This window comes from Rhincodon typus, chromosome 4, assembly GCF_021869965.1.
Source record: "Rhincodon typus isolate 14 chromosome 4, sRhiTyp1.1, whole genome shotgun sequence".
NCBI classification, from domain to species: Eukaryota; Metazoa; Chordata; class Chondrichthyes; order Orectolobiformes; family Rhincodontidae; genus Rhincodon; species Rhincodon typus.
In genome coordinates, this window is record NC_063335.1 from 67940728 (window position 1) to 67964993 (window position 24266).

The window sequence follows — 24266 nt, forward strand, 5'->3', positions numbered from 1 at the left end:
TGTGATACTTCATCGAATATCTTTTGTAAGTTTGTGTATACCACATCAACGACACTACCCTCATCTGTTCCCTCTGTTATCTCATCAAAAAAACTCAGGCATGTTCACTGGACAGATTTTTCCTGAGCAAATCCACACTGACTTTCCTTTCTAAATTTGTATTTGCCCAAGTATATCCTGAATCATCACTTCCAGAATCTCAAAGATTAAACTGACAGGCCTGTGGCCTGTAGATGGTGGGCTTACCTCTTAAAGTAAGTCAGCTAAATCTTCCATATTTCTCTTATCGAATACAGGTGTGACATTTTCCATTCCTCAGTCTTCTGGCAACACCCCGTTAAAAAGGACTGAAAAATTCTCACCAATGTTTTCACAACTTCCAAACTCACTTCCCTCAGCATCCTTAGAAGCATTTCGAGTGGTCCTGGTCCCTTATGAGCTTTAAGCATAACCTAATGTCTTTTCCTTATCAATTTTAAATCCATCAACTGTCTCTATTGTTTCCCCTTTCACCACAAGCAAGGTAGCATCTTCTTCCTTGGTAAAGACGGATGCGAAGTACTCATATACTAACTCACTTATAACAGCCTCCGTGTTTTCCCTGAAGTGAATTCAAGCAACAGACACTAGCATTTACCTGTAACCATGTGGTTTCCAAGAAATATCTTATTTTAAAAACAAAGCCAATGTTTCATTTCTGTGACCTACTGAAAAAAAACAGGTATCGCCACAATCCTTCAAACTCCAGTCCATAAAATTGATGGAATATAAAACATGCTCATAACACAATATCATCATAGAGAAGGATGATGCTTAGGAAGGCTCCCTGGTTTCAAGCTACCTGGAGATTTTCTGGGAGAAGTTTTTGGACCTTGCACAGTTTGCAGCTTACTGAGAGAAGTTAGCAAAAGTCAATGACAGAGAAATCTGCACTGTCAGCAGGATAAAACACTAATTTCATCACTGACTGCATGGAAAGTGGGTGAGGCCCAATCTCATTCGGCATCTTGTGGGGCAGACTGGAGGTTACTTAGTTTGAAGTTAGTTGGAGAATTTGCAGTAAGCCTGACAATATCACATTACATAAGAAAGTAAATAATAGATAAGATTGGAAGTATTTTAAAGCAATCAGAACAAGAAACTGAGGCATGCACAGACAAGCGAGAGAGTGAAGGAAAGTTTTACTTTTGGGGCTGAAGAGAATTCTCTGGGGTACTTTGGCATACTTATGGGTGGCCCCCGTGATGAAGGTTTGCAACATGTTACTATTATTTTTATTTGAGAACTTGGGTGGAGGAAAGTAGAAGAAAAATCGATATAATTTTCAGTTCCGTGAAGGTCTAATGTTTTATTTTTCAATGTCAGAAAGTAATTTTGAACAGTGAATTCAAAACAATTCCAAGAAGTAATTATTTTTAGTTAAATACCAAGCAAATCACCTGGGAAAATAATGCTGATTTACAACATGGAGAGACAGAAAGAGGCATCAAGTTCATTCAGAGAGAAGATGACTAATAATAGGAAGCTCCTGTTGGTAGCAGTCACCAAGCAGTCAGGGCTTTGGACAAGTCAGTGGCATGAACTGTCCAGAAACAGAAGGGATATTGAAAACATCAGTTTAGGGAATTCATGTTAAGTCATAAGTCAGCTGAGTTAGAAGCTTGTTTTAAAGGTCTTGGCTCAGACATAAACTAAAGAAAATCACTTCTTACAAATGCACAGCAGAGATTTTCCAAAATGAAACTGATTGTGGCCACACTAGCTGAGCATGAAGCTTTAACATAGATAGGGATGACTAATGGCAACTAAAAGCTGTGCTATTTTTTGTTATGAGAGGAATTAAAGTTAAAAGTAAGGATGTTCTCCTTCAATTACACAGGGCATTGGTGAGACCACAGCTGGGTAGGTCAGGGGAAACTTACTAGATGGATGAGCTGATAGATGGATGAGCTGGATAGACCAAGCTTTTTTTCACAGGAGCTTAGAATAATCAGGGTAACTTTACTGACGTATATCAGATCTTGAAAGTCTTGACAAGGTCTACATCGAAAGTATGTTTCCTCTTGTGGGTGAATTGTTTAAAAATTAGGGGTAGTTCTTTTAGGCCAGAGATGAAAACTTGTTTTTGCTCAATTTTGCAACTTTGAAATTCTGTGATTTAAAGGGTGGAAGAAGCAGGGTCATTGAATATTTTAAGGTGAAGGTATATAGATTCTTGTTAGGCAAGGGAATCAAAAGTTATTGAGGGTAGATGGAAATGTAGAATTTGAAACACTAACAGGTCAGCCATGATCTTCTTGATAGCAGATTTGAGGACCTACTTCTGCTCCTACTTCCTGTGCTTATACAATGCTTCAGTAAAGGTTGAATGCCTGTAAGGTTATTATTGGGGTAAAATTGTTGAATCTTTCTTTGTGATATTTTTAATGAAATTATTTCAAAAATAGTTGTGTACCACGATACAGTTCATGTTTTACTTTTGTGCAATTAACCTTATGTTCCTTTTTGACGTTGGTTGGCTCGCCGAGCTGGTTTCTTGTTTCGCAAACGTTTCGTTACCATGCTGGGTAACATCCTCAGTGCAGCCTCCGATGAAGCGTTGGTGTGTTCTTCTGCCTGGTCTTTAAACTATGGGGTCCGTTGAGATGGATTGCCTCACTTCCAGTTTTCCTTTGTAGTGGAAGTTTCCATTTCGAAGGAAAACTGGAAGCGAGGCAATCCATCTCAACAGATCCCAGAGTTTAAAAACCAAGCGGAAGAACACACCGACGCTTCATCGGAGGCTGCACTGAGGATGTTACCCAGCATGGTAATGAAACGTCTGCGAAACAAGAAACCAGCTCGGCGAGCCAACCAACCTCAATACCCACAACCTGAGCTACAAATCTACTCCAAAACGTTAGAGACTTATGTTCCTTTGTCAAACATACTTTGGAAATCTTTGTGAATGTGTTCAGTGATTGACTTTGCAGAAACAAAAAGAAAAATAAACCATATGATCTATCAAGCCAGCTTTCACTCTACGATCTGCTTTGTCCATTATTACTGTCAGCTGGAATCACAATATGACATAAGTAAATATCTTTAAGATTTAAGAACTTGTAAAGGATTCTTGGAGAAAGCAGAGAATAAATCAAATATGTAAAGGAATAACCTGTTCACTATATAAGTGCTACTTGATAGTACTAGTGATGACAGCTTCCACCACCTTTCTGATGATCATGAGAACACTAATAGGGCAGTAATTGGGTCGTTTGGATTTGCCAAAAAGATGCTAGTTTTGTAGCTCTACTGGAACAGCTTGCCAAGGGACATGGCTAGCTCTACAGCACATCTTCGGTATTATTGCTAGAATGTTTTCAAGGCCCTGAGCCTGTGCAGTATCTAGTATCTTCAGCTGTTTCTTGATATCACATCAAGTGAATTGACTTGGTTGAAGACTTTTACTTTTGATGCTGGGGGTCTAAGGAGAAGGCCAAAATTCACCCAGCACTTCTGGCTGAAGACAGCAAATGCTTTACCCTTGTCTTTTGTACTGGTGTGGTGGGCTCTCTAATCCTTCTGTTTAATTGTCTACCACCAATCAAGATTGGATGCAACAAGACTGCAGAACTTAGAACTGATCTGTTAGTTGTGGGATTACTAATAATAATTCCTATAGTGCTACCTGTCTCTCCACATTCGCTGCTTATCTAGGTGCCCCTTTCAAATATTATGACCTGGTCCTCACACCACTACTAAGTTAGCTTAAATCTTTTCAAATGGTATTAGAAATTCACCCTGCAAGGAAATTGGTTCCAGCTCTGTTCACTTGCAATCTGTTCAGCCTATACTGATCCCACTTTCCCCAGAACTGGCCCCAATATCCCTAGAACTGAATTGTCCTCCTGTGCCATCTTTCTAGCCATGCATTCAACAGTTCTATCCTCCCATTTCTATGTGGATTTGTGCAGGATCCTGGGTGCAATTCAGGGATTACTACTTTCAAGGTCTGGCTTGCTTGATTCGTAACGAGCTGACCCCTTTTCATTACATCACTGGTGACAGAGCTCTCAGTTGCATTCCCTCTCTCTCTCCCTGAATTTAACCTAATTATCTGTCCTCCTTAAAAACTTACCTTGAAGATAATCTTTTGGACTATACATTTCAATCAACTCTCCAAATTTCTCTCTCATGTGCTGATATTTGTTCATTCTATTTCTTCATGAAATATTCTGGGACATCTTGTGAGGAAATTTCTTTTCAAATTAAATTGCTGTTACACTCATCCAACTTCTTTCCTTTGTATTTTTCTTACTTTCCTATTCTAGCCTTCCCAAAATAATTTAAGTATTTTAATGAAACCGTAGTTTGGTACAACCTTCTCTTTCCACAATACTTTAGTGAAAAAATTGAAACCAAAAAAAATAAATTTGAAGAACACACTGTCAGCCGTTACCTTTCTCGACAATGGCATCCTTGAAGGAAATGTTGCTGGATGTTTCATCATTCAGTGATTTCATAACTTCAGGCCCGACAATGCAACTTGAGGTAACATAGACTGAGAGTGTTTTAGATAATCCAGGATCGTGACCTGCAGACTGCAGTGATGAATCTATCACAAACAGCCAAAAGTCCTTACTTTTTTCATGATTGATAGTTTGCTCCTGTGAAGAAACAACATAGTAGTAAACAATCAATAAATATCCGACAACCCATACGACAATTTGGATTGATATGCAAGAAAGAATATATAGGTTTGCATGTACAACTATGTGGAAGAGGTTGTAAATTAAAGGACAAGGCAAGAAAGCAAGATGGTTATGACAATCAGAGCACAGCAGGAAAGTGCCAAACTAACAGTGCAACAACAGATAATGCCAGAGCTAGCAAAAATAGTATAAAGACCAACTAAAGGCTTTGCTTTTATAGGCTTCAGAAAAAAAAACAGATTTATCAGGTCAAATAGAAATAAATATGGCCTGACAGCCATTACAGATACATGACTGAAAGTTACCTAACATTGGGACCTGACTATCCAATCATACTTGACATTTTGGAAGAACAGGAAGCTAGGAAAGACTGATGCTGTTCTTCTGTTAATTAAGGATAACATTAGTGCAACAGTGAAAGATTACCTTAGTTCTAAAGAGAAAGATTAGGATCTTTTTTGGTAGAGATAAGAATTAGCCAAGGGAAAAAGTCAATTGTGAGAGTATTCATAGACCTCCAAACAGTATCTACAATGTAGAACTGAGGATACACAAAAAATAAATGGGACTCCTAAGAAAGAAATTACAATTACCATGGGAAATTTTAATCTACATATATATTGGAGGAATCAGATCAGCACAGGCAGCATGGAAAATTAGCTCATACAGCATGTTCAGAACAATTTCTTAGAGCAGTAACTTCTGCAGCCACCAGAGATTAGGCTATTCTAGAGCTGAGAGTATGTAATGAGGCAGTATATGTGACCTCACAGTAAAGGAGCCTGAAGGCAGCAGTGTTCATAACATAATGGAATTGTACATTAAGTTTAAGTGAGAGAACAGTCTGTCTGAGACTAGTGTGTTAAATTTACCACATATACTTTAATAATAGGCAATCTCTTGTAGAATTTGGCCCCTAACCCAGCCAAACAATCCAAACTCTCTGTATTTACCACTGGCTCATCATTGAAATCAAACTCATTCTGATGCAAGCCTACTTAATAGAATCATAGAATCATCGTAAATGCTAGTGAGTGTGATTGTCCACCTAGAGTTACCGAATAGCACACCACTGAAGGTACTTGTTCAACACCTCATGTCAGTGCACATCGATGGTGACGTCAAGAGCATCAACTCACTGGTGTGAATTGCAAACTGTGTCAATGAAAATTGCCAAAATGGACACTCTGGATGCAATTTTCCAACGTTTTTTCTAAGTGAAGGAACAAATTTGTTAGGTGGTAACTAACACTATCCCTGCTGCTGGGATAACTCACCCCATCGCCCGTCCATCAGCTCATAAAGAGCAGACAGGCAGATGAAACCATTTATCTTGTGCTATCAGAGGTCTTGAAATTTATCTTGCAGGGCTGGTGGCTTCTGGGTCCTAAAATGTACTGGTTGAGATCTGCTCCTCAGGGGATCCAGCAGCGAGAAGATAAGTTGTTTTTATCTTCTTGTCACCAAGTTAAGATCACAGGGTGAGTGGTGAAAGTAGAGCTGGCTTTCAGAGGCCACACTCTTTCCCCTATCCGTGCCTCAAATTGGAGTAGTAGGAGGTTTCCTCACCTGCCAGTGAGCAGGGTACCACGGTTTCCCAGTCAGGAAGCTTGACACATTTCTCAACCACTGGGAAGGCAGACGACCATTAAGTGAAAGTCCCCATTGGATCTTCTCACCCAGATCTTCAACAATGAAATGACAAGAAAGGAGTGAGTTTCTTACTAAGGCCAACCCATCCCATTATTTTCTTTGCTTGACACCTCCCAGAAGGGGAAGATCTGCTCTCAGTTTCCTAAGATTCTATTTGAATCTTTGCCCTGAAATATGCATGAAAATTAGGCATTGCAAAGTTTACAGTCAACTGTGGATTATATATCAGGTTTACAAAGTGAAACAATTTTGCACTGTGACAGAAGACCAAGATTTCAGAGTCTCCGAGCAGAACATTATAATAGGTCTACTGCATTTCAACAGTTTATAATGAAACATTGGTCAAAGAACGGATACAGATTGGAACATGGGTGAGACACTGATGAATTTTGACATAGCACCTAACCAAACAATAAGCCCGTCATCGGCAATTACTTGCTAACAATATGATTGTCCGCCTAGGAAATTCCAAGTCATTGGCAGTGGTTCTGTGGATCTTTGCACGGCTAATGAGCCTGAACATAGAGCCACATCTCAAACCAGACATTTGGTCAGTGTTTCTAGGCAGAGGAAGTAGTGCTTGGCATAAAGATTGCTGGCATTCCTTTCTCCAGTTCTCTTTCCATCGTTCCTCTTGCTGATGGGTGTTCTCAAAGAATTGAGTCCATTCAGAAAGGAGTTACTTCCAAGTTGGTTTCTTCTGAACGAGGGTGTCCTAGGCATTTGCATCTATTTTGCTTTTCTTAAGGGGAGCCTTCATGGAGTCTTTGAAACACATCCTTTTTCTTCTTCTCATTTGAGTGCTTTCTTTGAACTGGATGAAGAAGATTGGCCTTGGTAGTCTGAACTCAGGCTCCTAAACACATGGCTAACCCAGTGGAGTTTTTTTCAGATGTTCATGGCCTTGATGCTGATGCTATTAGCTGCTTCAAGGGCACTGATATTAGTATCATTGTCCTCCCAGCTGATGCAGAAAGTCCATCTCAAATAGCGTTGACAATACATCTGAACAGTTTTGAGATGGCATCTATGCACAGTCCAAATTTGGGAACCGCATACAGGAGAGTTGGAAGGATGACTGCCTTATACACATGGATCTTGATATCAGTGTGGACATCATGATCTTTGAAGACTCTCATCTTTAGGCATCACTGAAAGATTGAATGCGATGTCGACGCTCTGCACCGGTCAGCCTTAGATGAGAGGCACAAAAACAGAAGTTGCTGCAGAAGCTCAGCAGGTCGAGCAGAATCTGTGAAGAAAAAAAATATCCAAGTTAACATTTCGGGTCTAGTGACCCTTCCTCAGAACTGAGAAAGGGAAATCTTCCATGTTTGGGAGGACTTCTCCATTGATGGATTAGAACTTGACTTGAGATGGATTTGAGTATTTTTGGAATTGAGGCTGAGACCAATGATTTGGAATGCTTCCGTGAAGGAATTAGGCAAGGTTTGTAAATTCTCTTCTCAGACAGCAGAGATGACATTGTTATCTGCTTACTGAAATTCCACAAGTGAGATCTGTGTTGTTTTCTTCTTAAGATTTCAACAGGTTGAGGTTGAAAAGTTTTCCATCCTTCTTGTAGACAATATCCTGACCACTGGGAAGCTTGTTCTTGACGAGAAGAAGAATGGTGGTGACGAGGATGGACAAAAAGGATGTTAGTGAAGATACATCACTGCTTGACTCCTGTCTTGACCTCAAAGTAATCCATCATATTACCTTCAGTGAGGACCGTCACCAACATCTTGTTGCAGACAGAGGATGTTGATGAATTTCACTCGAGAGCTAACTGCTGACAGTGTCTTCCATAACATTTTCCAATTGATTGAGTCAAAAAACTTGGTCAGATAAGTGAAGGCCATATAGAGCGGTAGATGTTGTTTCTGGCGCTTCTCTTAGAGTTGCCAATATGTGAAAATCATGTCCACAATCACACAATTTTGCTGAAGCCACACTGGTTTCAGGAGAATTTCCTCAGAGACTGGAGAAAGCGCCTAGAGGAGATTCAGGGGATGATCTTCCCGGCAATGGAGCGTAGGGAGATTCCTTGGTTACCACAGTCCGTTTTGTCTTCTTTCTCGAAAAAGGTGGGGATTACAGCATCACTGAGATTCGCAGGGATTTCTTCATTGCCCCAGGATTTCAAGTACAGTTGATGGATATGATAGGCTCTGCTTCTCCAAGTTGAAAATCATTACTAGAATCTGTCTGCTCCTGCAGCTTTTCCATTCTTCATGTGTTTAGTGGTGGCTTCACTTCTGCCACACTAGATGGGAGTCCAAGATCAGCTTTGATGGGAAGTTGGGAGATTTCTTCAAACATGTCCTCGATGATTGTATCATGGTTTAGGAGTTCACTTAAATGCCCACTTCATTGGAATCTGATATTTTCTCTGTCTCTCAAAAGAGTTCTATTCTTACTTGCATCGGTTTAAGGCCAAGGGTATGGGTCCATATATTGTACTGGTGTCACTGAAGAAATCCTGGGTGATGTGCTTGTCAGCAAGAAGTTGCAGCTCCATAGCTTTCTCAGTCCACTCTTGGTTCGTAATTTCCTTCATTCTTCTTTGTAACTCTGCTTTTGCTGTTTGAGTTCTTCGCTTTGGCGCTTTGCCAGGCATGGAGCGCTTTCTTCTTCTTGAGGATGAGGTCTTGGACAACGTAGTCATTTTCATCAAACCCGTCTTGGTTGTGTCACTGATTGTTTCTTCACAGCATGAGATGATGGCTGTCTTCAGCTCTTTCCAAATTTCTTCCACTCCAAAAAAATGAAGTCTTTGGAGACTTTGATGGAAATATTGTTGGAGGTTCATTAGTCTGCTTGCACTTGAAGCTGCTCAAGGTTGAACTGTTTTCTGAACTGTTTCTTCATCTTTCCCAGCTGTTTCTGGTGGAATTTGATGGACATTACAGAGGATAAGCCATGGTCTGACCAGCAGTCATTTGCACTGACCATCGCTTTGGTAATGAGGATAGTCTTTTGGTGTCAGGATTAAATGGTGTCCCAGTTCTTAGATCTTGGGTGCAATTCTGGCTCCTTCCTTCCCAATAGTTCCTTTCTAGAGGTGTCTGTCCTATACAACCTTGGTGTTTAAGTCCCTAAGGATGATAATCTTATCTAGGGCTTTCGGTGAGTATGGTATCCAGGGTTAAGTAGAAACCTTCCTTGAACTCATGAATGGCATCAAGGGTTGGAGCATAGACACTCACGACTGTTGCCTTCTAGTTCTTGGCAAGTCGTGGACAGAGAGTTATGAGACGATCATGAATGCTAACAGGAAGCTCAAAGAGTCAGTTGACAAGTTTATTCTTGATGGTAAATCTAATTCCATGTGCCCTGGGTAGATTTCTCAGGATTTCCTCTCCAGAAGGTGTAGCCATCACATTCTTCCCTGAGCTGCCCTTTACCTGCTCTTTGAGTCTCCTGCAGGGCAGCAATGTCAATGTTGAAGTGCCTGAGTTCACAGCAAATAGGACAGGTCTTTGTTCTGGATGATTGTTTTACAAACAGTGAGCAAAGTTGGATAGAATATATCATTAGTGAAGACTTGCGGCTTTGAAAAGAGTAAACTCACAGTTATGCTGTTGTATACACCCAACAGGACAAAGCCTAAACTAACAATGATATTCAAGAGGAAAACAGTAATTCCCAAAACGAGTAGTCATCCACATTCACTATAAAGAAATTATGGGTGAAGGTGGCTTGAAAATACGGCTGAGAAAAGTCTGGAGTTTCCAAACTGCACTACATATGGTGAAAGTCTTCAAATCAGGAACGTATTCATATCAAAAGATGTTGCTGAAATTAAATCGCAGAACAGTGATATTGCAATGATTTCTAGTTGTTTGATTTACCTAGTTCAAACAATGAATGCCTCTTTAAACAAGTCTTATTAAGGATAGCAGGAGAAAAATGTGGAATGATTGGAGGAAAGACATCATTCGCAAAGAAAGGCAGCTTATGAGTTCTGATGCTAGCAATCCTGTATGTGGGTTGTATAGGTCTGCGATAAAATCAGAATAGAGACAGTTATCAAATCACTCAAGAAATGCGAATTGTTCAGTGCACTTAATGGCACAGAAGAGGATTATCTCTGTGACGATATTGCCAGTGTTGAGATGATGATGTTGATGATCCATATGACGGTTCCTTTCAACAAGTAGACTGAGGCGAGTTATGTAGTTCTGAAAATGGGGGTGATTTTTATAGATTTTTATCAATTATTGCTGAGTAGTAGTGAAAAACAACTGAATGAAATTGAATGTATTTGTAGATCAAGAATTTGTTTTTGATGAATTTAATAAATTTAATGAACTTAGGGTACAAAATTTGATGAACATTTACATGGAGGTTAATTTTTATTCATAAATAAAAATGTTAAGAATAAAAATACTTTTGGCTCCATTTCTGTTAATTTAAGGATGAGACTTGTGGCAGCTGAAATAGCAAGGAGATAGAAGAGGTGAGAGTTCAACCTTTCCAAAAGTGTTACTTGTGTGTAAGTCAATACATTACATTTTTACTAAGAATTTAGTCATTGTAACCCACTTTTGCATGAATATATACAACTAATAAAGGCATTGACAAGGGAGTTGTTTAAAGTGAGCCGGGAAAATAGGTTAAGAGGTACAGTTGGCTCTGCTATAACACGTTTACTGTCAATGTGTATTGGCTGTAATGCTATTTCTAAAACGTGAACTTGTGTTGGCTTTAATGCGATTCCATCGGTGCGCAGCGGAGTATGCGCCGACATCACATGAACATTTCACAGTATTTGTCGTGAATATGTACAATGTTAGCACCGGAAGAGTCTCTGTGCCAGCATCATATGATCATTTCGCAGGCTTTTGTCATGAAACGTTTTCTGTGAGAAGTACAATACAACCCCCTCCCCCATCAAGTCATCTTGACATTTTTTCAAGGTAAAGTGTTAAATTTACTTTTATTTCATTATTGGATGTGAGTTAAACATTTATTCAAATTGTGCTATTCTTTGTGTTAGATTTTTGAGCGATTTTCAGTGATTTTCTTTGGTGGTCTGTCCCTAACCCAACTTTTCCTATAGGCCCTATTATTTCTATAGTGCGATTTTCTATAATGCAGAACCGACTGTATGTCATTCAAAATGTTGCAACAGACATTTAAAGAATTTTTTCATACAGGTACTTCTCCTATAACATGATAGTTGCATTCTTGTGCGACCTCGTGCTATAGAAAATCGCCATAAAAAATCACATTATAGGGAAATCACTATACTCTACAGTAGAAAGTTTGCATTATGCAAACAGTGTCCACTATTCATCAATTGCGTTACAGCCAATTTGTGTTAATAAAACATGGGTTATAACAGAAATACCTATATTTAGCAAAGATACATTCCAGTAAGAAAGACAGACTCTAGGAGACAAATGCACCATTCGTGGCTAATTAAGCAAGTTAAAGAAATTAGGTCACATTTGGAATACTGAGTACAGTTATGGTGGCCACACTACCAGAAGGATGTGAAGACTTTGGAGGGGGCACAGAAAAGATTTACCAGGATGTTGGAGGGTATTAGCTATGAGGAGAGATTGGACAAACTTGATTTGTTTTTGCTTAAACGTTGGAAGCGAAGAAGCCACCTGATCGAAGTTTACAAAGTTATGACAGGCATGGATAGAATGGATAATTAGAGGTAGGGTAGAAACGTCAATTACTAGGGGACATAGGTTTAAGGTTAAAAAAGGAGGAAAGTTCAAAGGAGATGACAGAGGCAGGTTTTTTGCCCAGAGGTTGGTAAGTGCCTGGATAACACTGCCAGAAGAGGTAGTAGAATCATATACAACAGCAACACTTATGAGGCATCTTGATAGGAACAGGAACAGGTGGGAAATAGAGGGATATGGATGGGTAGAATCCCCACAGTGTGGAAGCAGGCCATTCGGCCCATCGGGTCCACACTGACCATCCAAAGACCACCCCACCCAGACCCACCCCTCTACCCTATATCTGCAACCCCACATTTCCCATGTCTATTCCACCTGAATGCACATCCCTGGCCACTATGGGCAATTTAGAATGGCCAATCCACATAAACAGAATATGAGAGGAAAATGGAGCACCCGGAGGAAACCCACGCTGACACGGTTAGAATGTGTAAATTCCACACAGACAGTCGCCCGAGACTGGAATCAAACCCGGATCCCTGGCGTTGTGAGGCAGCAATGCTAACCACTGAGTCACCACGCCACCCTAAAGGAAAAGTATACAAATTGTGAGGATTAGTGGTACATCGAAGATTTCTGGTTTATCAATTCTGCACAAAGAATGACTACAAAAAAAAGGAGGTAGAAATTAGAGTATGAAAGTAAGTTCAATAGAAATATAAAAAGATTCCAAGAGTTTCTACAAATATTTAACAAGGAAAATGGTAACTAAAGCAAAGGTGGGTCTTCTAGAGGGTCAGCAGAATTAATAATGGGAAAAAAGGAAATGACAGAAACATGGAATAGCTATCCTGCCTACTGCAGAAAACACAAGTAACATCATAGAAAAACATGAATACAAAAGGTGAAAGGGAGGGAAGAACATATAGAATTATAATCACAAGGGAAAGATTACTGAGAAAACCATTAGAATTAAAGACTAACATCTAGAGTCCTAAAAGAAGTGGCTGCAGGGATAGTAGATGTAGGTTTTAATTTTTATTAATTCCTTTGAATTCAGAAAAGATCCCTTCAGATTGGAAAATAGCATATACAGCTCCTCTATTCGGGAATGAAAGGAAACAGAAAACAGACAATTACAGGCCTGTTCGCCTAACGCCTTTCCCGTCATAGGGAAAGTGCTGGAATCTATTATTATGGAGGCTGTAGCTGGGCACTTGAAGTCAGCCTGGCTTTGTGAAAGGGTAATCATGTGTTAATAACTGATTAGAGTTTTTTGAGGAAGTTACAAGTTAAGTGGAACCTGTAGGTGTGGCATACTTGAGATTTCCAAAAGGGTTTGGAAAAGTGGCACATCAAAGGCTACTGTGCAAACTAAGAACTCACAGTATAAAGGATAACATATTAAAGAATTGGTTGGCTATGAAGAAGTAGAGAGTAGGCCTAAATGATCACTTCCAGGTTTGACAGGCTGTAATCAGTGAGAGCCGCAAGCATCAGTGCTGGTGCCTCAACTATCTATAATCTGCATAAATGACTTGGATGCACAAACCAAATAAAAGTTTACTAGATTTTTGGATGACTCAAATGTAGGTAGGAAATAAAGTGTAACAAGGTTTACATAGGGACTTAGATAGGTTAGTTGAATTGGAAAAGTTAAATAGGAAAAATTGGTGGGTTAAATGTGAATCTTTCCACTTTGGCAAGTAGGATTGAAAAACAGTATGATATTTACATGGAGAAAGATGTAAAGCCTGGCAGTACAGAGTGATGTGGGTAGTCTGACATATGATCATAGCATGCATGTACAGCAAGTGATTACAATTACCTACTGTCATTTATTGCAAGGGGAATGGAATATGAAGGAAATGAAGTTTTGCTACAATTCTGTGGAGAGTTGGCAAGATCACACTTAGGGCATCGTGTACAGATTTGGTCCCCTTACCTGAAAAAATACATGAAATAAAATTAGAAGTTCAGAGAAGCTTCACTGAAGGGTGACCTTCTGAGGAAAGACTGGACTAGGTTACACCTCTATCTATTGGATTTTAGGAAAATGAGAAGGGATCTTATTGAATCATATAATATCTTGAAGGGAGTTGAGGTGGTTGCTGAGAGATGTTTCCCTTTCTGAGAGACTAGAAACAATCGCCACTCTGTAAAAGATAAGGGCATTCCCATTTAAGATGGAGATTAGGAGAATTTTTTTTCTCTCAGAGGTTTGTTAGTCTCTGGAATTCTCTTCCCCATAAACCAGTGCACGGAGATAATTTGATATTATTAAGGCTAAGTTCGATAGCTTCTTGATAGACAAGGGAGTCAAAGGGTATTGCTTCACACAGTCAGGAAGAAGAGATTACATCCAGTGTGAGACACAGCCCGAGTGAGTACATGACTTGGGGAGTCTAGAGGCAGTGAGAGAATTCGGTGCAGAGGGGAAGAGGTGCTTTTTGCTTGCTTTTTTTGTTTCATAGTCTGTAAAGTTTTTTTTATACAGATAAATTGAAGCCCACAATCAGGGCCTAGCACAAAACAGTGACACCACACGTTGTAAGTTCATTGCTTGGTGATAGCTACTAATTTGACTATCTTTTCAAGCTTACTTTCAGACTGGCTAAAACCTAAAAGATTAGTATGAATTTTTTAAAAATCAAATTAGATCTAAGTATTTAAAATAGAGATGCTGGGCCAGGTGATGTGTTGTAACTGCATGATGTGGGAGCTGATGGACCCCAGTGTGGTTGATAGTGACCACATCTGTAGCAAGTGTTTATGGTTTGATGAACCCTGGCTCACAGTTAATGAACTGAAGTTTGAGCTTTGAACATTGTGACACATCAGGGAGGGGGAGAGTTACCTGGACGCTGTGTTTCAGGAGGCAGTCACACCCCTTAGATTAAATACCACAAATTCAATCAGCAGTCAGGGACAGACAGTGTGACTATGAGTGAGAAAGGTAAAAGGCTTCAGGAGGTAGTGCTGAAGAAGCTTTAGCCCTTGAGCTTGTCTAATAGGTTTGAGATTCTTGTTCCCTGTGTAGATGAGAGTGGGGGTTGCAGGGAGAATGAGCAAACTGACCAAAGCACTATAGTACAGGAAGCCATTCAAGAGGGGGAAGAAAAGAGAAATGTAGTCATAAACAGGGACAGCATAGCCAGGGGTATAGCCAATGTTCTCAGTGGCCAGGATCAAGAGTCCTAAAGGCTATGTTACCTGCTGGATGCCAGGGTTAGGGATGTCTCATCTCGGCTGCAGACGAACTTTGAATCCAAAGGAAAAGATCCAGTTATTGTGGTCAATTAGATACCAACGATGTAGGTAAAAACAGGAAAGAGGTTCTGCTGCTGGAAGATGAGCAGTGAGGGGTTAAATTAGAAAGCAGAACTGAAAAGATAATAATCTCCAGACTGTTACCTTAGACAGGAGCAATTTGGCACAGAGTCAAAAGGATTAAAGACGTAAATGTGTGGCTTAAAGATTGGTGAGGGAGAAACAGGCTTGAATCCATGAGACATCGGCACCAGTATTGGGGAAGGAGGGAGCTGTTCCAATGGGACAGGCACAGCAGATGAAGGGGCAACTATGGGAAGGGAATCAGTTAATGTAGGACCTAGGATGTTATACTTAAATGCACGCAGTATGCAGAACAAAATAAACGAGCTTGTACCATAGACTGAAATTAGCAGATACAATGTTGTGGGTATCACAGAGATGTGGCTGCAAGGGGATCAGGGCTGGAAACTAAATATCTTAGAATACATGTCTTATTGAAAGGACAGACAAATGGACAGAAGGGACAGGGTTGCCTTATTAGTAAGAAATTAAATTAAATCAATTGTAAGAAGTGACATAAAATTAGCAGGAATAGAATTGGTGTGGGTAGAGTTGAAGGAAGGCAAAGTTTAAAAGGCCCTGATGTGTGTTATGTGCAGGCTTCCTAGCAGTAGTCTAGAGAAGAAAATAAATGAGGAGATATAAAAGGTGCGTAAAAAAGGGATTATTACAATGATCATGGGGGACTTCAATATGCAGGTAGACTGGGAATCATGTTGGTAACAGATCTCAAGAAAAGGAATTTGTGGAATGTCTCCAAGATGGTTTTTCTGGAGCAGCTTGCGGTATAGCCCACTAAAGGAACACACAGTTTTGGATTTGGTGACGTGTAATGAGGCAGACTTGATTAGAGAGTTTAAGGTGAAGGACCCCTTTGGTGACAGTAACCATAACATGACAGAATTCACCCTGCTGCTTGAGGGGAAGAAGCTGGAATCAGATGTTACAGTTTTACAATTGAGTAAAGGCAACTGCAAAGAAATGAGGGAGGTTGATTGGAAGGGGACCTAGCAAGGAAGATGGTGAAGCAGCAATGACAGGAGTTTCTGGGGGTAATGCGGGAGGCACAGCAGAAATTCATCCCAAGGAAGAAGAAGCATTAAAGAGAGGTCGAGGCAACTATGACTGACAAGGAGAAGTCAGGGACAGTATAAAAACAAAAGAAGAAGCATACATGGTGAACGAGTAAGTTAGAAAAAGGAGAGCTGTGGACATGATCTTTTTGGACTTCCAGAAGGCCTTTGACAATGTGTCACACAGGAGATTGCTAAGTAAGGTAAGAGCCCATGGTGTTAGGGGCAAGAACTAGCATAGATAGAAGACTGGATGACAAGCAGAAGGCAGAGAGAGTAAGGATGAAAATGTCTTTTCAGGATGGCAGCCAACGACTAGTGGAGTTCCGCAGAGAAGCATGTTGGGTCCACAACTATTTACGTTGTACATTAATGATCTGGATGATGGAACTGAGGGCATTGTTGCTAAGTTTGCAGATGACACAAGAATAGTTGGAGGGATAGGTGGTGTTGAGGAAGCAGGGAGGCTGCAGAAGGTCTTGGACAAGCTAAGAGAATGGGCAAAGAAGTAGCAGATAGAATAGAATGAGGGAAACTGTGAGGTTATGCATTTTGATAGGAAGAATAGAGACATAGACTATTTGCTAAACAGGGAAAGGCTTCAGAAATCTGAAGCAGCAAGGGACTTGAATTATCTTAAAGTTAACATGTAGGTTGAATTGGCATTGGGAAGGTAAATGCAATATCAGCAATCATTTTGAGAGGACTAGCGTACAAGAGCATAAATGTACTACTGAGGCTGCATAATGATCTGGACAGACCGCATTTGGAATATCGAGAGTAGTTCTGGGCCTCAAATCTAACGAAGGATGTGCTGGCGTTCGAGGGGGTCCAGAGGAGGTTTACAAGAATGATCCTGGGGATGAAGGACTTGTCATGTGAGGAACAGTTGAGGACTCTGGGTCAGTACTCAATAGAGTTTAGAAGAATAAGGAGAGATCTGATTGAAACTTATAGAATACTGAGAGGCCCGCATAGAGTGGAGGTGGAGAAAATGTTGCCACTAGAAGGAAAGAGTGGGACCTGAGGACAAAGCCTTACAGCGAAGGGATGGTTCTTTAGAATGGAGATGAGACGGAATTTCTTCAGCCAGGGGGTGATTAATTTATGGAACTCATTGCTGCCAAGGTCTATGGAGACCAAGTCATTTAGTGTATTTAAGACAGAAATAGATAGGTTCTTGATTGGTCAGGGGATCAAGGGATACAGGAGAAGGCAGAAGAATGGGGGTAAGAAACATTTCAGTCACATTCAAATAGCAGACTTGATGGGCCGAATGGCATAATTCTGCTGCTATTTCTTATACTGCGCACGTAGGAAAGGAAAGTTGATTAGATCAGCCATGATCCTATCAAATCACGGCTCAGGATTGAGGGGCCAAATGGCCTGCTGTTGTTCCTAAATTCTATTGTTCGCATGTTCTTAAAAACATATTATTCAAACTTTCTACATGCTAGCAAAGGCTGCATGTGAAATACTAGTGGCCATAAACATCAGAACTAACTACCAAGCTGTTCAAATGCAACTATGGCAAAAGCAGGTACAAGATAATATTGAAAATTGCTCAAATTATAAAACCTAAGTGTAAATTTAAAGAAGCAAATTGCTATTCTTAAATTTCCATTCAATCAATTAAGTGATGGAAGGAATCATCAATTCACCAACGGTCAGTTTGGATTCTGTCATTTGGTTCCACATCTTATCACAGTCTTGCTTCATATGTGGATATAGGAGCTGAATACCAGAGGAATGGTCAGAGCTGCTTTTTTGACCGCAAGGCACTATTGAACCGAATATGACACGAAGGAGGTCTAACAAAAGGTAAACTCTTATTACCTGTAGTCATTTCAAAAACAAAAATGAAAGCTTTAATTGTTAAAGGTCATTTAATGCAACTTAGGATATCATTTGGATTCTGTTGGGGGGGACGACTTACCAGGGGTAAGCCATGGAGTACAGGTCTCTGGCACAGAGTCTGTCCCTGTTGCTCAGAAAGGAAGGGGGGAGAGGAGGAGAGCATTAGTCATTGGGGACTCCATAGTTAGGGGGACAGATAGGAGATTCTGTGGGAACGAGAGAGACTTGCGGTTGGTGTGTTGCCTCCCAGGTGCCACGGTCCGTGATGTCTCGGATCGTGTTTTCAGGATCCTTAAGGGGGAGGGGGAGCAGCCCCAAGTCGTGGTCCACATAGGCACCAACGACATAGGTAGGAAAAGGGATGGGGATGTAAGGCAGAAATTCAAGGAGCTAGGGTGGAAGCTTAGAGCTAGAACAAACAGAGTTGTTATCTCTGGTTTGTTACCCGTGCCACGTGCCAGCGAGGCGAGGAATAGGGAGAGAGAGCAGTTGAATACGTGGCTACAGGGATGGTGCAGGAGGGAGAGATTCAGATACCTGGATAATTGGGGCTCATTCTGGGGTAGGTGGGACCTCTACAAACGGGATGGTCTACACCTGAACCAGAAGGGTACCAATATCCTGGGGGGGAAATTTGCTAATGCTCTTCGGGAGGGTTTAAACTAATTCAGCAGGGGGATGGGAACCTGAATTGTAGCTCCAGTGTACAGGAGGTTGAGAGTAGTGAAGTCATGAATAAGGTTTCAAGGTCGCAGGAGTGTACTGGCAGTCAGGAAGGTGGTTTGAAGTGTGTCTACTTCAATGCCAGGAGCATCCGGAATAAGGTGGGTGAACTTGCAGCATGGGTTGGTACCTGGGACTTCGATGTTGTGGCCATTTCGGAGACATGGATAGAGCAGGGACAGGAATGGTTGTTGCAGGTTCCGGGGTTTAGATGTTTCAGTAAGAACAGGGAAGGTGGTAAAAGAGGGGGAGGTGTGGCATTGTTAGTCAAGGACAGTATTACGGTGGCAGAAAGGACGTTTGATGAGGACTCGTCTACTGAGGTAGTATGGGCTGAGGTTAGAAACAGGAAAGGAGAGGTCACTCTGTTGGGAGTTTTCTATAGGCCTCCGAAAAGTTCCAGAGATGTAGAGGAAAAGATTGCAAAGATGATTCTGGATAGGAGCGAAAGTAACAAGGTAGTTGTTATGGGGGACTTTAACTTTCCAAATATTGACTGGAAACGCTACAGTTCGAGTACTTTAGATGGGTCAGTTTTTGTCCAATGTGTGCAGGAGGGTTTCCTGACACAGTATGTAGATAGGCCAACAAGAGTCGAGGCCACACTGGATTTGGTACTGGGTAATGAACCAGGCCAGGTGTTAGATTTGGAGGCGGGGGAGCACTTTGGTGATAGTGACCACAATTCAGTTACGTTTACTTTAGCGATGGAAAAGGATAGGTATATACCACAAGACAAGAGTTATAGCTGGGGGAAAGGCAATTATGAGGCGATTAGGCAAGATTTAGGATGCAGAGGATAGAGAAGGAAACTGCAGGGGCTGGGCACAATTGAAATGTGGAGCTTGTTCAAGGAACAGCTACTGCGAGTCCTTGAGAAGTATGTACCTGTCAGGCAGGGAGGAAGTGGTCGAGCGAGGGAACCGTGGTTTACTAAAGAAGTTTAATCTCTCGTCAAGAGGAAGAAGGAGGCTTATGTAGAGATGAGGCATGAAGGCTCAGTTAGGGCGCTTGAGAGTTACAAGTTAGCCAGGAAGGACCTAAAGAGAGAGCTAAGAAGAGCCAGGAGGGGACATGAGAAGTCTTTAGCAGGTAGGATCAAGAAAACCCTAAAGCTTTCTATAGGTATGTCAGGAATAAAAGAACGACTAGAGTAAGATTAGGGCCAGTCAAGGACAGTAGTGGGAAGTTGTGCGTGGAGTCCGAAAAGATAGAAGAGGCGCTAAATGAATATTTTTTGTCAGTATTCACACAGGAAAAAGACAATGTTGTCGAGGAGAATACTGAGATACAGGCTATTAGACTAGACGGGATTGAGGTTCATGAGAAGGAGGTGTTAGCCATTCTGGAAGGTGTGAAAATAGATAAGTCCCCTGGGCCGGATGGGATTTATCCTAGGATTCTCTGGGAAGCTAGAGAGGAGATTGCAGAGCTTTTGGCTTTGATCTTTATGTCGTCATTGTCTTCAGGAATAGTGCCAGAAGACTAGAGACTAGCAAATGTTGTCCCCTTGTTCAAGAAGGGGAGTAGAGACAACCCTGGTAATTATAGATCAGTGAGCCTTACTTCGGTTGTGGGTAAAGTGTTGGAAAGGATTATAAGAGATAGGATTTATAATCATCTAGAAAGGAATAATTTGATTAGGGATAGTCAACACGGTTTTGTGAAGGATAGGTCGTGACTCACAAACCTTATTGAGTTCTTTGAGAAGGTGACCAAACAGGTGGATGAGGGTAAAGCGGGTGATGTGGTGTATATGGATTTCAGTAAAGCGTTTGATAAGGTTCCCCATGGTAGGCTATTGCAGAAAATACGGAGGCATGGGATTGAGGGTGATTTAGCGGTTTGGATCAGAAATTGGCTAGCTGTAAGAAGACAAAGGGTGGTGGTTGATGGGAAATGTTCATCCTGGAGTTCGGTTACTAGTGGTGTACCTCAAGGATCTGTTTTGGGGCCACTGCTGTTTGTCATTTTTATAAATGACCTGGATGAGGGCGTAGAAGGATGGGTTAGTAAATTTGCAGATGACACCAAAGTCGGTGGAGTTGTGGATAGTGCGGAAGGATGTTGCAGGTTACAGGGGGACATAGATAAGCTGCAGAGCTGGGCTGAGAGGTGGCAAATGGAGTTTAATGCGGAAAAGTGTGAGGTGATTCACTTTGGAAGGAGTAACAGGAATACAGAGTACTGGGCTAATGGTGAGACTCTTGGTAGTGTGGATGAGCAGAGAGATCTCGGTGTCCATGTACATAGATCACTGAAAGTTGCCACCCAGGTTGATAGGTTTGTTAAGAAGGCGTACGGTGTGTTAGGTTTTATTGGTAGAGGGATTGAGTTTCGGAGCCATGAGGTCATGTTGCAGCTGTACAAAACTCTGGTGCGGCCACACTTGGAGTATTGCGTACAGTTCTGGTCGCCGCATTATAGGAAGGATGTGGAAGCATTGTAAAGAGTGCAGAGGAGATTTACCAAGATGTTGCCTGGTATGGAGTGAAGGTCTTATGAGGAAAGGCTGAGGGACTTGAGGCTGTTTTCGTTAGAGAGAAGAAGGTTAAGAGGTGACTTGATAGAGACATACAAGATGATCAGAGGATTAGATAGGGTGGACAGTGAGAGCCTTTTTCCTCAGATGGTGATGGCTTGCACGAGGGGACAAAGCTTTAAATTGAGGGGTGATAGATATAGGACAGATGTCAGAGGTAGGTTCTTTACTCAGAGAGTAGTAAGGGCGTGGAATGCCCTGCCTGCAGAAGTAGTACACTTGCCAAGTTTAAGGGCATTTAAATGGTCATTGGATAAACATATGGATGATAATGGAATAGTTTAGGTTAGATGGGCTTCAGATTGGTTTCACAGGTCAGCGCAACATCGAGGGCCGAAGGGCCTGTACTGCGCTGTAATGTTCTATGTTCTATTTCAGGAGCATCCCCAGTCCAAATTCCTTCTGCTTGTCTGTCAATGATTTTTCCACATCACAAGATCAGTAGTGCAGATTTCAGCTCACAATTTTAGGGTTCAGTTCCATCTTTGCATCTCTGATACTACAACAGCCATTGGAACTTTGCAGAATTAGATTGACAATGAACAGTTAACATTTATCCAACATATGCCCATATTCTCGATTAAAAATAATTAATCAACAGCTCTACAAACATAAAAATATTCATTGTACATTGGCATTTTTAAAAGTATGTGATTAAAATGCATGCTTATACCTGGAACCTGGTGTAAATGACTTCTGCATTGAAACTACATCGATTTCTTTGAGGAATATGCTGAAATTAAGTAGAAAAAGATGGCAAAATTTAAGTAAAATGTTATACTGCCTTAAATAAGCATTGACATTTGCTGCATGATCAGGAATTAGTCATTCAAATTACCTGGATGTACATAATACCAATAGCTTGTATATCAAATAAAACATTCTGCTTCCTAAAAACCATAAAGTTTAATGTAGGCCAAAGGATTATTTTAAGTTACGGCAATTGTTGTAATGCTTACCTTTACCATTTTCAATCAATGGAACACAACTTTTCTTGAATGCTATATATTAAATACATTTGACAATGGATACAAAAAAGTTCAGGTCTACCCTACTCAGCTACAGATTTTTTTTAAATGCCCTGAAATGTTTGCCACCTTGCAAGAAAAAAGGGAGATAGATAATAGAGAATTACCAGCCAGTTAGCAAACATCAATTGTTGGGAAAATGCTGGTATCTGTTACTAAGAAAACCATAACAATGCACTTAGAAAAGCATTTTTAAACATTTGAAAAGAACAAGATGACTTTACAAAAAGGAAGCCTTGTCTGACAAACTTGGTCTTGCATTTTGAGGATGTAACACGTGGGGTAGAAAGAGAAAAGAGAAATATGGATTTCCAAAAGGCATCTGATAGGATGCCATATAAAAGTTAACATGCAAGATATGGATTCACTGAGATTGGTAACAGATGAATGTGAGGAGAGGATAGGTTATCAGACAGGAGGCCAAGCATAGGCATAAAGCAGGGCACTTTCAAGTTGGCAGGCTATGACAAATAGAGAGCTGCAAGGTCAGTGCTGGGACCTGAAAATTGACTACTATGTTTTTGTCCACTCATACAGACAGATTAAGTCAGTGGCAAAAACTTGGCAGATGGAATATAACATAGGAAAATGTGAGATTATACACTTAGTCAAGAAGAATAGAACAGAAGAATAGAATATTATTTAAACGGGGCAAAATGCAGAAAGCTTCAGAAAAGTGAAATTTGGGGGTCCTCACCCACGAATCACAAAAAGTTAGCAGGTAATAGGAAAAGCCAACAGTCTATTTGCCTTCATTTCAATGAGAATAGAGTAAAAAAAAGGGAGGAAAACTATACAAGGCACTAACACACAATATTTGGAATATTGTGAACTGTTTTCTAAGAAAAGATATACTGGGATTGGAGATAATCCAGAGTAGGTTCACTAGTTTGATTCTGGGTATGACAGACTGTGCTTGGACAGAAGTTGAGTCAGTTGGACATGTACTCACTGGAGTTTTGAAGAATGAGAGGTGATCTTATTCAAACATATAAGATTCTTTTGGGAAAAAAAATCAAAAGAACTGTGAATGCTGTAAATCAGAAACAAAAACAGAGATTGCTGAAAAAGCTCAGCAGGTCTGGCAGCATCCATGGAGAGAAATCAGAGTTAACGTTTCAGGTCGAATGACCCTTCCTCAGAACTGATGGTAGCTAGAAAAATGTCAGTTTGTACAAACTGCCGGATCTGCTGAGCTTTTCCAGCAGGATTCTTAGAAGACTTGATAAGGTAGATGTGGCCAGGTTGCTTCCCTTTGTGGGAGGGTCTAGGACCAGACTGCATAATCTTACAGTAAGCGATTGCCCATTTGAGACAGAGATGGGGTGGAATTTTATTTTCTCAGAAGGTAGTAAGTTTGTAGAATTCTCTGTCACAGAAGGCATTCGAGGCTGGGTTGCTACGTATATTCAAGGCCGACATAGATTTTTAGTCAGTAAGGATCAAGGGTTCTGGAAATAAGGCAAGAAAGTGAGTTTAAGGATTATTAGAGCAACCATGATCTCACTGAATGGTGGAACTTACTTGATGGGCTGAACAGACTACTTCTGTTCCAATGTCTTACAGTTTTGTGAGCTTAGCATTTTATAGGTAACAGGTAGTCCCTGGGTTGGGAATGGGTTCTGTTCTTGAATCTGTTTGCAAGTTGATTTGAATGCAAGTCGAACTACAATTCAGGTGAATATAAAGGAGACATTCATAAGTACAGAAAATTTTCA

The 24266-nt window shown here is 40.8% G+C and overlaps 1 protein-coding gene across 9 annotated transcripts in view; it reads right to left on the reverse strand.

Moving 5' to 3' along the window:
- Window positions 1–24266, reverse strand: part of spidr (scaffold protein involved in DNA repair) — a 250462-nt gene that overhangs the window by 25172 nt on the left and 201024 nt on the right. For all 9 annotated transcript variants that reach the window (XM_048595620.1, XM_048595614.1, XM_048595617.1 and 6 more), the window contains 2 exons: window positions 22194–22253; window positions 4439–4646 (listed from right to left, as the gene is read on the reverse strand). In XM_048595620.1, coding sequence (XP_048451577.1) covers window positions 4439–4646; window positions 22194–22253 — 268 coding nt within the window. The remainder of the gene's footprint in view (window positions 1–4438; window positions 4647–22193; window positions 22254–24266) is intronic.